This window comes from Papio anubis, chromosome 16 (assembly GCF_008728515.1).
Source record: "Papio anubis isolate 15944 chromosome 16, Panubis1.0, whole genome shotgun sequence".
Classification (NCBI taxonomy): Eukaryota; Metazoa; Chordata; class Mammalia; order Primates; family Cercopithecidae; genus Papio; species Papio anubis.
This window is the reverse complement of record NC_044991.1, coordinates 15184364-15199043: the sequence shown is the minus strand read 5'-3', so window position 1 is coordinate 15199043 and position 14680 is coordinate 15184364. Positions and strand designations below refer to the sequence as shown.

Below are 14680 nucleotides of genomic sequence, written 5' to 3'. Positions count from 1 at the left end.
CCCCTCATTTAAAGGTGGGAAGGGAGAATGCAGACAGAAGAGGCAATGCTCAAGGCACCTGGTGTGTCCCCGGGCCGTGCTCTCTGCGACTCGCATGCCTCGAAGACCTCTAGTCACTAAGCCAAGGTGACTCCCCGCCCCCCTGGGCGACACGTGCATGGCCCATGTGCCAGTCCGCAGGGTCCCGTGGGCACTGTGACCTCGGGAGGGAGGCGGCGGCTGGGACAGACAGGTTGGACACCTGGGAGGGCACCCGGGGACTTCTGCGAAGGAGGAGGGCACTGGAGCCGTGGCGCCCTCGGCCTGGCCGGGCGCAAGCCGCTGGGGACCCCGGCCGAGTGGGCAGGCGGCCGGACTCCATGCGGGTCACCTGCGGCCGGGCAGGGCGTGCGTGTGAGCGCGTGCGCAGACGTCAGCCTCCGAGGCCCGTGCCGGCTTCTGGGCAAGGTGCGCGCGCCCAGCTGCCCCGGCCCCACGCGCCGGGACACGCGGAACCGCAGACTGCGGCGCCCCTGAGGCTGCGAACGGGGTGGGCGGGGCCGGGCCGCGGGACCCGCCTCCCATTGGCCGGGCGCCGGGGCGGGGCGGGGCACCGGGGTGGGGCGGGGCGAGCCGGCTCTGGAGGGCAGACGCTGGCGCTGGGCTGCGGGAGGCGCTGCTCGCTGGGGGCCGAAGGAGCAGGTGGGCGACGCTTGCAGGGGCGCGGGAGGGCGCCGCTGGTACCACCATCAGGAGCCTGAGGTTCTGCCACCTCTCGGAGGGATCAGCGACCTCTTCACCCTGCGGGTGACAGTGGGGCATCTGCCTGCGAGAGGGGGAAGGAGGGAGAACCCAGGGCCACACACAAAGTTCTCCTCATCTGGGGACAGGAGGAGGTGAAGGAGGAGGAGGAGCTGGGTTGGTGCTAACTTGGAGCTGCGAAACCTTGGGGCGGCGTTCAAGGCCCCCTCCCACATGCGCGCAGAGCAGAGCAGAGCGCCCTGCTCCTCCTTCAGCTGCTGGCGTCGCCGCGCGGGGAGAAAGAAGCCGTCGCTCCGGCGCGGGGAGAGCTGCACAGCCGCGGGCAGAGGAGGAGGCCGCGGCCGAGCCCCGCAGCCCGACACCCCCGATCCGAGCGACCTCCTTTGGAGCAGGCGGAGAAGGTGGCATAGGCGACCAGGAGGTTTCGCCCACCCGGGACACGCACCCACAGTCACCTCCAAAGGATCCCCCTCCCCGAGTCTCTAGAGGCTGCTCCTTCATCACCGGAGTCCTCCCTACCTCTCCGCCCCCAACCCCAGAGCCGCAGGCGGGGACCCCCGGATCGGACGTCCCCAAGCCTCCGGGCACCTGGCTCAGCAGGAGGCTCCCGGCTCGGGGCAGGGCAGGGCCGGCGGCGGCGAGCCGGAGCCCGCCCCCTGCCCGGGCCCCGCCGAGCCCTCGGAGCCCACCCATGGGGCACCTGCCCCTTGCGCCTCCTCGCCCGGCCGCGCCCAGCCCGGCGTCCCGAGCCGCGCAGAGGAGGATCCCCGCGCAGTGACCCGGGAGTCACCACAGAGTCTGAGAGGCTCCGCGGCTGGAGCAGCAGGCGGCTCCCCGCAGCTCTCGGCGCTTCCAGGCAGCTCTCCCAGCCGTGCCAGAGGCCGGGCCCGCCATTCCCAGGTAGGAGACACCCCAGTAGAGCTGGGGATCTGGGGCAAGTGGAGCAGCCGGGAAGAAAGGGTAGAGGCTTGGAGGAGGAAAGCTCAGTGATTCCTTAGATGACCAGAGAAAGTGAAATTGATTGAGCACCTACTATGTGCCGGGATCGTCTGGCAACTTTACATACCTGGAGAAAATTAAATTCGTTGAGCACCTACTATATGTGTCAAACTGGGTGCTATACCCTTTACTTATCCCAGGAAAGAAAGATTTATTGAGCTTCTACTATGTTCTAGTTTTGGTGCTAGAGGCTTTCCATTTAAAGAGCTAGAGTAATAGACCATTTAAATAGGAGGAAACTGGGGCTCAGGGAAGACGAGTCAACTTCCCTAAACACTCCTGTCCCCCTTCTGGAGCTGGCTGCAGCCTGCATACCTGGAGGTGGGGAAGGAAGATTAAGAAGACTCCTTATCCAGAGTTCTTGAGCTTTTTCTGGGTTGGTGCTGAGTGAGTTTCCTGAATGATCCCCTTCCCAGGAGGGGTTTCCTGTAACTTAGCTGTCTTGGAGGGCCCAGAAGGCAGCTCTGGAGGCCTCTCTGGGCCCTCCCCTCCCCTTGTCCCCAGCACTGGGAGGATGACAGGGGACATTGTCCAAGACCTCATGGAAGGTGGGAAGCCAGGCTGGGAGGGAGCAGCCAGGTCAGGAGCTGGTGACTCAGGCCTCCCGTGGTGTCAGAGACAAGATGGGTTCCCTGCAAGACCTGCGCTTGCATTCCAGTCCAGCCTCACTGGGCAGCCCCACGGCTGCCAAGATAAAGTGCCACGAAGAAGAGAACCCAGCATGTGTTCAGGTTTGCTGTGGCTCAGGAGCTGGGTCAGCCTCCAGACTTATTGGAAGCCCAGGGCCACACAGGGAGTTTGTTTCTTACCATTAACAGAGGAATAACCTGAGCCCCAGGGAGCCAAGTCATTTGCCCAGGGCTGCCGGGCTGGTGAGAGGCAGAGCTGGCCTGCCGGAAGCGGATGCCCGCCTACCTTCTACCACCTGAGCTGCCAAGGGTGGTGGGGTTGGCTTTGCCAAGCCCCTGGACTCTCAGAGCGGCAGCTGGAGGCCAGTGACGGCAATGTGCGTGTCCAGAGAGGCTGAGTGTGTGCTGATGGAGGAGGCATGGGGGGTGGAGGAGGGGCAGTGCAGTGAAACAGGCTCTGGGGCATACACCGGGAGAACACGTCCAGACTCTTGTCCCGCTGCCTGTGCCTGTGTGACTCTTTCATCTTCCAGGCAGGCCCTGGGGGACAGGCTTAAGGGAGAAGAAGTGTTGAATCCACAGGTGCACTTGCTCGGAGGTGGCTGGCAGGGTTGGGGGAGAATCCTGGGAGGTGCCTGCCCCCTTTCCGCTCTGCTGCCTACAGGGAGAGAAGGAGTGAGAATATAATATGTCTCAGGGGTCATCCCCCAGCATGACGCCAGCTGAGGCTTCACTGAGATAGACAGTGTTTTGGAAAAGACCAGTTTTGGCCAGGAGTGGGTTTTCATAGAGTTAAGAGCCCAGACTTTGGAGCCAAACAACCTGGTTCTGATCCCAGCCCAGCTAGTCATCTGCTGTGTCAAGTGGGGCAAATGACTTAACCTCTCTGAGCGTCAATGTCCCCATCAGTTAAGTGGGCTGATGGATGCCTTCCTGGCTGTGATTACTGTGCCCCCAGGATGGCGCCCCCTCATCTCTGCTCTGGGAACTTTCTGGCTTCCACCTGTCCTCAGAATGGCCCTGTGGCGGGGTCAGTAGTCACAGTATGTGCATTCGAATACCTGTGTTGTTAGGGGGTCTCTGTTGAATTTCCTGCCTCTCAGTGCCTCATCTCTCTGATTCCCTACTTCCCCTCTCTGATTCCCTGCCTCCTCTCTCTGACTTCCTGAAATCCATTCAGTCATTGATATTGGACTCCAAATTCCCAAAGGGCCCTTCGAACTCATCCTTGTCTGCTCCTTGCTGTGTGAGGTCAGCCTGGCTGAGGATGGAGAAGGGAGAACAGGCTGCAGAGGAGAGACGTGCCCACAAGGGTGCCCAAGGTGCCACCTCTGGGGGAGGAGAGGGAAGAAAGATGTGGAGGCAGGAGGCAGAGCCCACAGAGGCACTGTCACCTGGCGTCCAGGTGTCCAGATGTCTCACACAGCCCCACGTGGCTCAGGCCATGTGAAGAATCAGTCTTCTCTCAGAGAAAAAAACCACAGAGGATTTTTTTTCTCCTTTTTTGCCCTCCCTGATTCCCTGTCTCTTATTTCGGACTCCTTGCTTCCTCTATCTGTCACCTTGCCTCCTCTCTCTGACCCTTTGCCTCCTCTCTGACACCCGGCCTCCTCTCTGACACCCGGCCTCCTCTTTCTGACTCCCTGCCTCCTCTCTCTGTCTCCCTCCCTTCTCTGTCTGACTCCCTGCTTCCCCTCTCTGTCTCACTGCCTCCTCTTTCTGACTCTCTGCCTCCTCTGTCTGACTCCCTGCCTCCCCTCTCTGTCTCCCTGCTTCCCCTCTCTGACTCCCTGCCTCCCCTCTCTGTCTCCCTGCCTCCTCTCTCTGACTCCCTGCCTCCTCTTTCTGATTCCCTGCCTATTTGACCCTCTGCCTCCTCTCTTTGACTCCCTGCCTCCTCTCTCTGATTCCCTGCCTCTTTGACCCTCTGCCTCCTCTCTTTGACTCCTTGCCTCCTTTCTCTGACTCCCTGCCTCCTCTCTCTGACTCCCTGCCTCCTCTCTTTGACTCCCTGCCTCCTCTCTCTGATTCTCTGCCTCTTTGACTCCTGCCTCCTCTCTCTGACTCCCTGAAGCTCATTAAGTCATTGCTATCAGCTCGTCTGTACCAAGCTCTGGGCTGGAGGCTGGGCAGGGCAGTGATGGAGACACATACTATCCCTGGGAGCTTCTGGCCCCTTTCCCGTCCTGTCTAGACAGAAGTGACCACCAGCAGAGTCAAGCTGTCTGCAGAGGGCCTTGGGGAGGGGGCTGTCATGGGGTAGGGCTTCTTTCCCCCCCATTCTCTGCTGAAGGCCCAGGCTGGCTGAGACAGCCTAGCAGAGACTGAGAAGGGCTCCCCTGCTGTGGTCTGGCAGCCCTCTCTCCACCCTCCTCTCTCTCACTTCCTGCCTCCCACACGTATGCCCTGGGCACCTCATCAGGGCTGCCCTAGGGGAGGGCCCTCCTTAGCACGGCCCCTGGGCCAGTCAGGTGGTTGAGGCTGAGGAAAGAAGGTCCCAGAGGGGGGCTTCAGGCAAACCCAAAGACAGAGCCATTTACCATTTGATGAATGCACAGACCGTTTATTGAGCCCCTGCTGTGTACATGGCATGGCAGTTTTGTGGGATAAATTCAAAGACAGCTGTAGGCGGGAGCTGGGTGGGGGACGTGGGGGTCTTAGGCTTGAACTACTGCCCAGGCTCCCTTATTAACCAAGTAGGCTAGTCACAGAGCCTTCTGAGCTCGGAGCAGACCACCGGGGATCAAACCTCTTCTCTGCTGGTTACTGGCTGTGCAACTGTAAGCAAGTAATTTAACCTCTCTGTGCCTCAGTTGCCTCATCTGTAAATTGGAGAATAACACCACCTGTTTTCTGGGGTTACTGAAGGGAGAAATAGGTTAACATGTGTGCAGCACTTAGAACACTCTGGCACATTTTAGCTGCAAAATAAATGCCAGCTATGATTATTTCTATACTTAGTGCGGGGCTTGGCACACTGCATGGGCTCAAGTGGCAGCAGTTGCCGTCCTTGTGGCTCCAGGCCTGGGGTCCGCCGTGTGCTGAGCTGGCTTATTGTGTGCGTCCCTTTGTGATTCATTCATCGAAGTCACATTGGTAGCTTAGAATTGACCGTGGTGGGAGCATTTACGCCATGGAAATTGGCAAATACCACCAATCAGGACTTATAACAAAGGTATTTTTGAGAGGCGGTTTCCTGCACAGAGGCTGGTAGTTGGACAGGGTGAGCAGATCCAGATGTGTGCCAGGGACTCACATGCAGGCAACCTCTCCACCTCGAGTGGCCATCTCAGACCTTAGCATCATGATAGCCAGGAAGCGATGGTGTTGGAAAGCACCTTGGGTTAATGGAGGAGGCACTCAAGGAAACCGACTTGGGGCATCCTGGGGTGGGGACCAAGTATGGGCACATACAGCTTTTTGTGTGAATTTAAAAACAATGTGTCTTCCTCTACACAAGATGCCCCTTCCTCTGGGATGCAGCCCCCACCTCTGAGATGCAGCCCCCACCTCTGGGATGCAGCCCCCACTTGCCCACCCAGCCATGTCCCATGTGCAGTGGCCAACCTGCACAACCTGTGGCAGCCTGCGGAGGACCGAGGGGACTGACATTTCAGCAGGCCTGTGCCCATCTGCAGTTCAGGAGCTGGAAAGCTCTCCTCTGGAGAGAGGAGGGATTCCTGCTAGGGTGGGGACATCAGAGAGGCCTTCAGAGAGCAGGTGGCACTTGAGCCAGATCCTGAAACTTAAGGGGAGGAGGGTGTTCTGCAGAGGGGTGGCATGAGCAAAGGAGTGGAGGCCGATCTCAGCAGAGCTCAAACTAACTAGGGTGACTGGGGTCAGGGGTTCTGGGGTGGGGATTCTGGTGGGCACTGAGGTAGGAAAGGAAGGAGGGCTGGGCTGTAAAGAGCCTTTGGGATAAGCCTGGTGGAGCCTGTGGGTTTGCTTATACAAGAGCTTGGATCCATGTCGGCCTCTTTCATGAGGTCAAGAGGCTCCCATAGAAAGCTCTGGGTTTGCCCCAGAGCCATTAACCTTTGGAGTTGGGCGGGAAACTTGAGCCAGCCATGAGTTATTTCCCATTCCACATCCTCTACTGCGGGCCTCCGGGTCTCCTGGAGGCAAGTAAACACCTAGGGCCTGGGAGGCAAAAATATCCGGGAGGCCATGGAGCGGAGGGAGCCCGCCAGATGCAGAGCACAGGTCTAAAGGTGGGTGGCTGCAGGAGCAACCCCAGGCATCCAGCTTGGAGCATGTGGTGTGGACCTAGCCTTCCCTTCTTCCCAGGAGGGCTGAATGACCACAGAACTGCTTCCTGCCTCAGGCTTAAGAAATGCATGCTAGTGCCTTCCCCGTGTCTTATCCTAGACTCACAGGCTCCTGGAAAGCCAGATGGATGAACCAGGGAAAGAACGGATTCTCACGATAGATACCATTTTTGAGATTTCACCACGTGCTGAGCCTTTTGCAACAACTCTATGACTTGGGCTCATTTTGTAGATGAGAAAAGTGACTTCTAGAGAGGTTAAGCTACTTGCCCAAGGTCAGTAGCTAGAGGCAAGGCAAGGATTCAAATCCCAGGAGTCCGGGGCTTGCATAAACAAAAGGATGAATGAACGGACGGTAAGTGAGTGAGTGGATGAAGGAAGGAGTAAAGGAGAGGGCATGAATGAATGAGAGGGTACAACTCCAAGGCCCCTTAGAACCTCGTCTGAGGTTCCCATTGACCTAGACAGAGGCCCTAGAGAGGAGGCCAAGGCCTCTAACAAGAGGTGGCAGGGCCAGGTCGAGGGTCCCCTGATGTCTGCTTCTCTCGCTTTGTCACAGCCCCGAGCCATGATGAAGACTTTGTCCAGCGGGAACTGCACGCTCAGTGTGCCCGCCAAGAACTCATACCGTATGGTGGTGCTGGGCGCCTCTCGCGTGGGCAAGAGCTCCATTGTGTCTCGCTTTCTCAATGGGCGCTTCGAGGACCAGTACACACCCACCATCGAGGACTTCCACCGCAAGGTGTACAACATCCGTGGCGACATGTACCAGCTGGACATCCTGGATACCTCCGGCAACCACCCCTTCCCCGCCATGCGCAGACTCTCCATCCTCACAGGTGAGGCCCACCGGTGCTTGGGCTGGGGTGGCAGGGCCGGGGCATGGGTGTGGAGTGTGCTGGGCACTTGGCAGTTTGCATAGTACTTGCATAGCCATCATCTGAGACAGGCGTCATCCCTGCACAGTGAGGCTCAGAGAGGTTTTGCCACTTGCTAGAACTAGTGATGGAGTCTGGGCGCCCCAATTCCATTCTGTTAGACTCCGGATCGATTACTCATGGCTGTCGGGGCCGCCTTCCAGATCAGGAGCTGATACCAGCGTGCCCCAGGGATATTCCTTTCTAGCGAACAGAATGATGCCCTGGCTGCTGCTTTCCTCCTCTAGGAGATGACGCACCAGAGCTCCGGGGCCCACAGTCAGTCCACGGGGCTCAGGTCTCCCACACCCCAGGCCTTTGCCACCTCCTAGAGAGGTAAGGGCAGGATCCTGGCAGTGGTCACCAAAGGGAAGGGGGCTTGGTCATAGTAATAGTGACGGTGATGGCAGTAGCTGACACTTATCAGAAGCTATGGGCCTGACCCTGTTCTTAGAGCTTGGCATGTGGTGTATTTTATTTTATTTTTTTTTGAGACGGAGTCTCACTCTGTCACCCAGGCTGGAGTACAGTGGTGCGATCTTAGCTCACTTCAACCTCCACCTCCTGGGTTCAAGCGATTCTCCTGCCTCAGCCCCTCAAGTAGCTGGGACTACAGGCACGTGCCACCACGCCTGGCTAATTTTTTGTCTTTTTAGTAGAGATGGGGTTTCACCATGTTAGACAGGATGGTCTTGATCTCCCGACCTCGTGATCTGCCCACCTCAGCCTCCCAAAGTACTGGGATTACAGGCGTGAGCCCCCTTGTCCGGCATGTAGTTATTTAGCCCTCACAAATAGTTATTCGTTCCCTTTTTACAAGTGAGGAAACTGAAGCCCAGAGAGGTTAAGTAACTCACTCCAATGGCAGCACAGCTCGAAAAGGGAGTCTGCTCTTGTGCTTTCAGACAAAGCCACACCGCAGCCTCTCAGCCCTGCTGGGAGGGGTGAGGAGGGACAGGGAGGTTGTTGGGGGCAGGGGTGAGGGGGAAGAAAGGGTGAGTGGAGCTGAGGGGCTGTGCACTCGTTTACACTGCATTAGCATGGTAACTAAGAGGACAAGCCCGGGACCCAGCACCTGGGTCTGAGTCCTGGTTCTGCTGCTTCCCGGCTTTGTACCTCGAGGCAAGGGATTTTATCTCTTTGTGTCTCAGCATTCTCATGTAAAGTTGCATCGCATCAACACTCATCCTAAAGGCACTGTGAGAATTAAATGAATTAATATACATAAGGCGCTTGGTGAGCAGATAGTAAGTGCACAATAAATCCCTGAGTCTTCTGTTGAGTCAGCATTTGTAGTGGGTCTACTCCCAGCTACACGATCATTTCCCAAGTCACTCCCCTCAAGTTGCTGAGCAGGGATAAGGGAAGGAGTGAGCAGGCAACTCTCTAGGCATCATTAAGATAACCCTTCAACTGAGATACTTCTATATGGAGAAACCCATGCTATGCCCAGCCCTGCCACTGCCTCCAGGCCAAGACTGAGGCTGCTGGGTGGCCCTTCATTGAGTGCTTTCTCTTCCAGGCTGGCTTTTCAGAGCATCTGACCCAGACAGCAGTCAAGCTCCCCGCTCCACCCCCAGTTTTGGAGAAGGGGCATGTAGATAGGAGAGCCCTGGGTCGACTTGTGTTCGAATCCTCTCTGGGCCTCTTGGCTTAAATGTGTGAACAGAGGCATATGCATCCCGTCTGAGTCAGCCTCCCCAGCCACACAGTGGGCTTATACCCTGCAGGGAGGCTGTGAGGACTGCAAGAAGGCTTGTAGCAGGAGCTTCCAGCAGTGACGGGTATTGCATTGGTGTCAGCCCTCTCAGCCTCGGGGAGGGGACTGGGTACCCACTGCTATGAATAAGGCTAATGACAGAGGGAAAGAGAGGGGAGATTTAGAGAGGAAGCATGTGCATATTTTCAGCACGAATTTTCAGTGACACAAGTAATACACAAACACACCCTCCTGCAAACGCTACAGATAAAGCTAATGCCCCTTTGACCCGTGTCCCCAATCCCACGCTCCTGCCCCTGCCCCGGAGGTGGCCACCCTGGCAGTCTGGCATGGAGCCTTCCGGGCCTCCGTGACTACATTGGCATTCGTATTTGTATTCCCACAATGGAGAGTATTTTTGTCTGTCTCTTTTTTACAGCGCATATCATTCTGAGTACATCTGTCTGATGCTTGTTTTTTTCACACACCAACCCGTGCCTCATTTTCCAACCTGGTGGAACCTCATTTTTTCAACCTCATTTTCCTGCTGCTCAGGAAATTCTGAAAGCCATTAATTCCACCATCAGCTCTTCTTCCAGCTGCCAGACAGGCATCTCTGATGCTTGGCATCGCAGTCTCGCATTTGAATATGTCAAGGCCACGAGTCCTCAGGGGCCCCGGATTAGCCTAATGGGATGGGGTTTGGCAGCCCAAGAAGGAAGAGTTGCCAAGCTGACGCTGCCTTGCAAGTGCCTTTCAGAAGAGCCCACACTGCAGTTTCTTCCATCACCTCCCATCCCTTCAGCCTGCCTCGGTGAACACTGTGTGCCAGGCCCTGGGGAGACCAGGATGAGTGGGTGATGGAACCCTCCTCTGTGCCTGAGCTCACTGTTTGGAGCACACCCTTGGCCTGGACACCATTCTGAATGTGCCATGTGCCATGAAGTGGGAGCAAATGATGTGCTCTGGGGGTGCAGAGGAAGGTGGCAGCCGTTCTGCCAGAAGCTGGAGCTGCTTGCTTTCTCTTCTCGAGAACTTGGGCCAGTTGCTGATTCCTCTGGGCCTCAGTTTCCTCATCTGTGAGACAGGGATCTTGTCACACCACAAGGCTATCAAGAGTTTGAGCAAAAGTGGTTGGATGCAGTGGCTCACGCCTGTAATTCCAGCACGTTGGGAGGCCGAGGTGGGTAGATCTCTTGAGGTCAGGAATTCGAGACCAGCCTGGCTAACACAGTGAAACCCTGTCTCTACTAAAAATACAAAAAATTAGCCAGGTGTGGTCTCAAAATTACAGGGCGCCTGTAATCCCAGTTACTCAGGAGGCTGAGGCAGGAGAATCGCTTGAACCCAGGAGGCGGAGGTTGCAGTGAGCTGAGATCACGCCATTGCACTCCAGCCTGGGCAACAAGAGCGAAAAAAAAAAAAGAAAGAAAAAAAGGAGTTTAAGCAAAAGTGAGGAAGGTGCTTGTTAAGAGCTGGAAATCGGGATGGAGGCACCAGTCCAGACAGCCTCCTCACCGCCCCACCGTCTCCACAGCAGCCCCTGTTTCAGATTCACAACCTTGCCTTGAGTGATGTGGTGAGTTATCCTGGAGGCAGTGTGGGCCTTGGAGGCCAGCACTCACTTTTTCATCCCATGATTTATTTGAGAAGCAGAGAGCATCTACCAGGTGCCAGGCACTAGCTAGGTGAGGACAGAATCAGGTAGAAATCTCAGCCTAGCCACACGGAAGCTGTGTGATCTTGGACAGGCTGCATGCCCTTTCTGAGCCTCAGTTTGCTCACCTGTAACGCAAAGGTAACAAAATCTCCTTGACAGAGGCATAGTGAGGAATCAAGAGAACAATGGGCCTGGAGCACATACCCGGTGCTTGGCCCCCAGTAGGCCTTCATTCTCATCGTTACTGACACCTGAGGCCACTGAGCATGTACCACTGTCCATTCATTATCTTGCATAACTCTCAAAATTATCCTGCAAGGTAATATTTCATCTGCATGAAACAGACAGAGAAACTGAGGTTACAGAGGTTTCGTGATCTGCTCAAGTCTGCTGGCAGCTAAGTGGATGAGGCCAGATGCAAACTAGGCATTGAGCAAAACAGGCAGGCCACCTGCGCTCATAGAAATGATTCTTATTATCTGAACGCAGTCCACACTAATCACCCACCCCTCTGCAGCCCTGCAAGGAAATGTGAAGTGAGTTGACTGTATTTGAACCAAGTGGTCCACATGTTAGCTATACGACTGTGAACAGAGGCTTCAACCCCCTCAGCCTAAGTTTCCTGCCCTGGAAAACGGGGAGAATAATCGCAGCTACCCCAAAGAGTCGCTGCGTAGGTTAAGTCAGTTACACCGCATAACTGCTTCAGGGCACCTGTGACTCCCAGCTGTTAGGACTGGTGTTCTGTGGCCAGAGGAGGGCAGGAGTCACAGCTGGCCGGTGAACTCACTGCCTGGGCTCTCTCCCTGCAGGGGATGTCTTCATCCTGGTGTTCAGCCTGGATAACCGGGAGTCCTTCGATGAGGTCAAGCGCCTCCAGAAGCAGATCCTGGAGGTCAAGTCCTGCCTGAAGAACAAGACCAAGGAGGCGGCAGAGCTGCCCATGGTCATCTGTGGCAACAAGAACGACCATGGCGAGCTTTGCCGCCAGGTGCCCACCACCGAGGCCGAGCTGCTGGTGTCCGGCGACGAGAACTGCGCCTACTTCGAGGTGTCGGCCAAGAAGAACACCAACGTGGACGAGATGTTCTACGTGCTCTTCAGCATGGCCAAGCTGCCGCACGAGATGAGCCCCGCCCTGCATCGCAAGATCTCCGTGCAGTACGGTGACGCCTTCCACCCCAGGCCCTTCTGCATGCGCCGCGTCAAGGAGATGGACGCCTATGGCATGGTCTCGCCCTTCGCCCGCCGCCCCAGCGTCAACAGTGACCTCAAGTACATCAAGGCCAAGGTCCTTCGAGAAGGCCAGGCCCGCGAGAGGGACAAGTGCACCATCCAGTGAGCGAGGGATGCTGGGGCGGGGCTTGGCCAGTGCCTTCAGGGAGGTGGCCCCAGATGCCCGCTGTGCGCATCCCCCCCACCGAGGCCCCCGCAGCAGTCTTGTTCACAGACCTTAGGCACAGACTGGAGGCCCCCGGGCGCTGGCCTCCGCACATCCGTCTGCCTTCTCACAGCTTTCCTGAGTCCCCTTGTCCACAGCTCCTTGGTGGTTTCAGCTCCTCTGTGGGAGGACACATCTCTGCAGCCTCACACCTTCCTCTCCTGGGGCTGGAAGGAATGTTGATCCCAGAGGGGTGAGGATTGCTGCGTCATATGGAGCCTCCTGGGACAAGTCTCAGGATGCAAAGGACACGGAAGGCCAGATGAGAAAGGTCTCCTCTCTCCTGGCATAACACCCAGCTTGGTTTGGGTGGCAGCTGGGAGAACTTCTCTCCCAGCCCTGCAACTCCTACCCTCTGGGTTAGCTGCCTCTGCACCCCCTCCCACCCCCAGCACACACACAAGTTAGCCCCCAGCTGCCCCTGACATTGAGCCAGTGGCGGCTGTGTGTTTGAAGGGGGCGTGGCCACACCTCCTAGACCACGCCCACCCCTAGACCACGTTCCTCAGCCTCCTCTCCCAGGTCCCTCCGCCCGACAGTTGTGCTTTGTTGTGGTTGCAGCTGTTTTCATGTCATGTATAGCAGTAGAAATGGAAATCATTGTACTGTAAAAGCCTAGTGACTCCCTTCTTGGCCAGGCCCTCACCCAGTTCAGATCCACGGCCTCCTCTGGGGATGCCTTCCTCCTCTATTCCCAAACAGGGTTTCCATGGCCTGTCTGCACCTAGACATTGACCTCCGCCATTGAACTCCACGGTTTACAGACAATTGCACAAGCGTGGGGTGGACAGGCCAGGGCTGCTTTTTTTAATGCTCCCATTTCACAGAGGATACCACTGAGACTCGGAGGGGACATGATGAGCCCCAAGCCACAACCCTGTCCCCTAGCAAGTTCAGGGTACAGCTCCACCTAGAACCAGGCTGTCCTCTACTGTGCTCGTTCCTCAAGCATTTATTAAGCACCTACTGGGTGCTGGGTTCACTGTGTCCTAGGAAACCAAGAGGGTCCCCAGCCCTGGCCCCTGCTGCCCCACCACCTTCTGCACACACAGCGGTGGGGAGGCAGGGAGGAGCAGCTGGGACCCAGAACTGAGCCTGGGAGGGGTCCAACAGAAAAGCTCAGGGCAGGTCTTCTCCTTGTGCCCGGGATTGGGCTATGCTGGGTCCAACCATGTACTCAGGCATGGTGGGTTTGAACCCATAAACCAAAGGCCCTTGTCATCAGCTCTTAACAAGTATATTTTGTATTTTAATCTCTCTAAACATATGGAAGTTTTCGGGCCCTAAGGAACCTTAGTGATCATATAATGGGTCTTTCTGAGGTCCAGAGAGGGTTAGTAACTTCCCCCAGGTCACACAGCAAGTCTGTGGGTGGCAGAAGCAAGCTAGTGCTGGGCATTCGGTACCTACCACGATGTGCCCCCTCTCTTGATGCTTGGCCCCTGGGGCCTTCAGGGCTTTGGGACATCTTGTCCTCAACCCTCTCCCTAGATCAGTCTGTGAGGGTCCCTGTAGATATTGTGTACCCCATGCCAATGTATATACAAGTACACACAGATGTACACACAGATGTACACATGCTCCAGCCCCAGCTCTGCATACCTGCACCTGCATCTCAGCCTTGGCCCCTGCCTGCGTCTGTGCGGAACGCAGCAGCTCCAACCTCGCCTCTGTCCTCTTCCCCACCCCCCGCCTGAGCCCTCTGAGCAGACCAGGCACCTTGGCTGCACCAGTGTGTGGCCCGCTGTCTCCCAGGCACAGCCCCGCTGCCATGGATCTCCGTGTACACTATCAATAAAAGTGAGTTTGTTACAAAGCCGTGTCCTTGCCCATGTGTATTTTTCGTGTTTCCAAGAGGAGGTGTGCCCCCTCCCCGACCAAAGCTGGCCTTTCCCGCCCAAATTCACCTGCTGAGTGCCCTGGCCCTGAGGGTCAGCACTGAGTCCACCTTCAAGTTTAAGTGTCGGGGGAGGGGGATAAGACCCCCAGATGGAAGGTGATGCTCTCCTTCAGCTTGGTCCTCCTGGGTCCTCCAGGTTTGTGTACCGAGGCGTCTGTGTCCACACAGGAGGGGCCCCTGTGGACCATTAGCTCCAGGAGGTTCTCTGTGTCTTAGTTCTTCATGGTTCCTGTACAGCAGCAATTTCACCTCCAGGGCACCGTTGGCAATCTCTGGAAACCTTTTCCAAGCCTGGGGCTAGGGCTGCTGCTCTCACCTGGTGGGTGGAGGCCAGGAACACCGTTCAGTATCCTCCAGTGCACAGGCTGCCCCTCCACCCCCACCGCACTGAGAATTATCTGGCCTCAAATACCGAGCGTGGGCAGC

General features: G+C 56.8%; 1 protein-coding gene across 2 annotated transcripts; it reads left to right on the top strand.

Moving 5' to 3' along the window:
• The first annotated feature begins 634 nt into the window (after positions 1–634).
• On the top strand, positions 635–14171 carry RASD2 (RASD family member 2). Of its 2 annotated transcripts, XM_031656355.1 has the most exons (3): positions 635–1641; positions 7197–7476; positions 11726–14171. In XM_031656355.1, exons 2-3 carry the CDS (start codon positions 7206–7208, stop codon positions 12253–12255), a joined length of 801 nt encoding a protein of 266 aa, XP_031512215.1. In that variant the 5' UTR covers positions 635–1641; positions 7197–7205; the 3' UTR covers positions 12256–14171. The 2 variants fall into 2 exon arrangements, with proteins under 2 accessions (XP_031512215.1, XP_017800765.3); XM_017945276.3 differs by lacking the exon at positions 635–1641 and having other exon boundaries at positions 6245–7476.
• Positions 14172–14680: the final 509 nt, after the last annotated feature.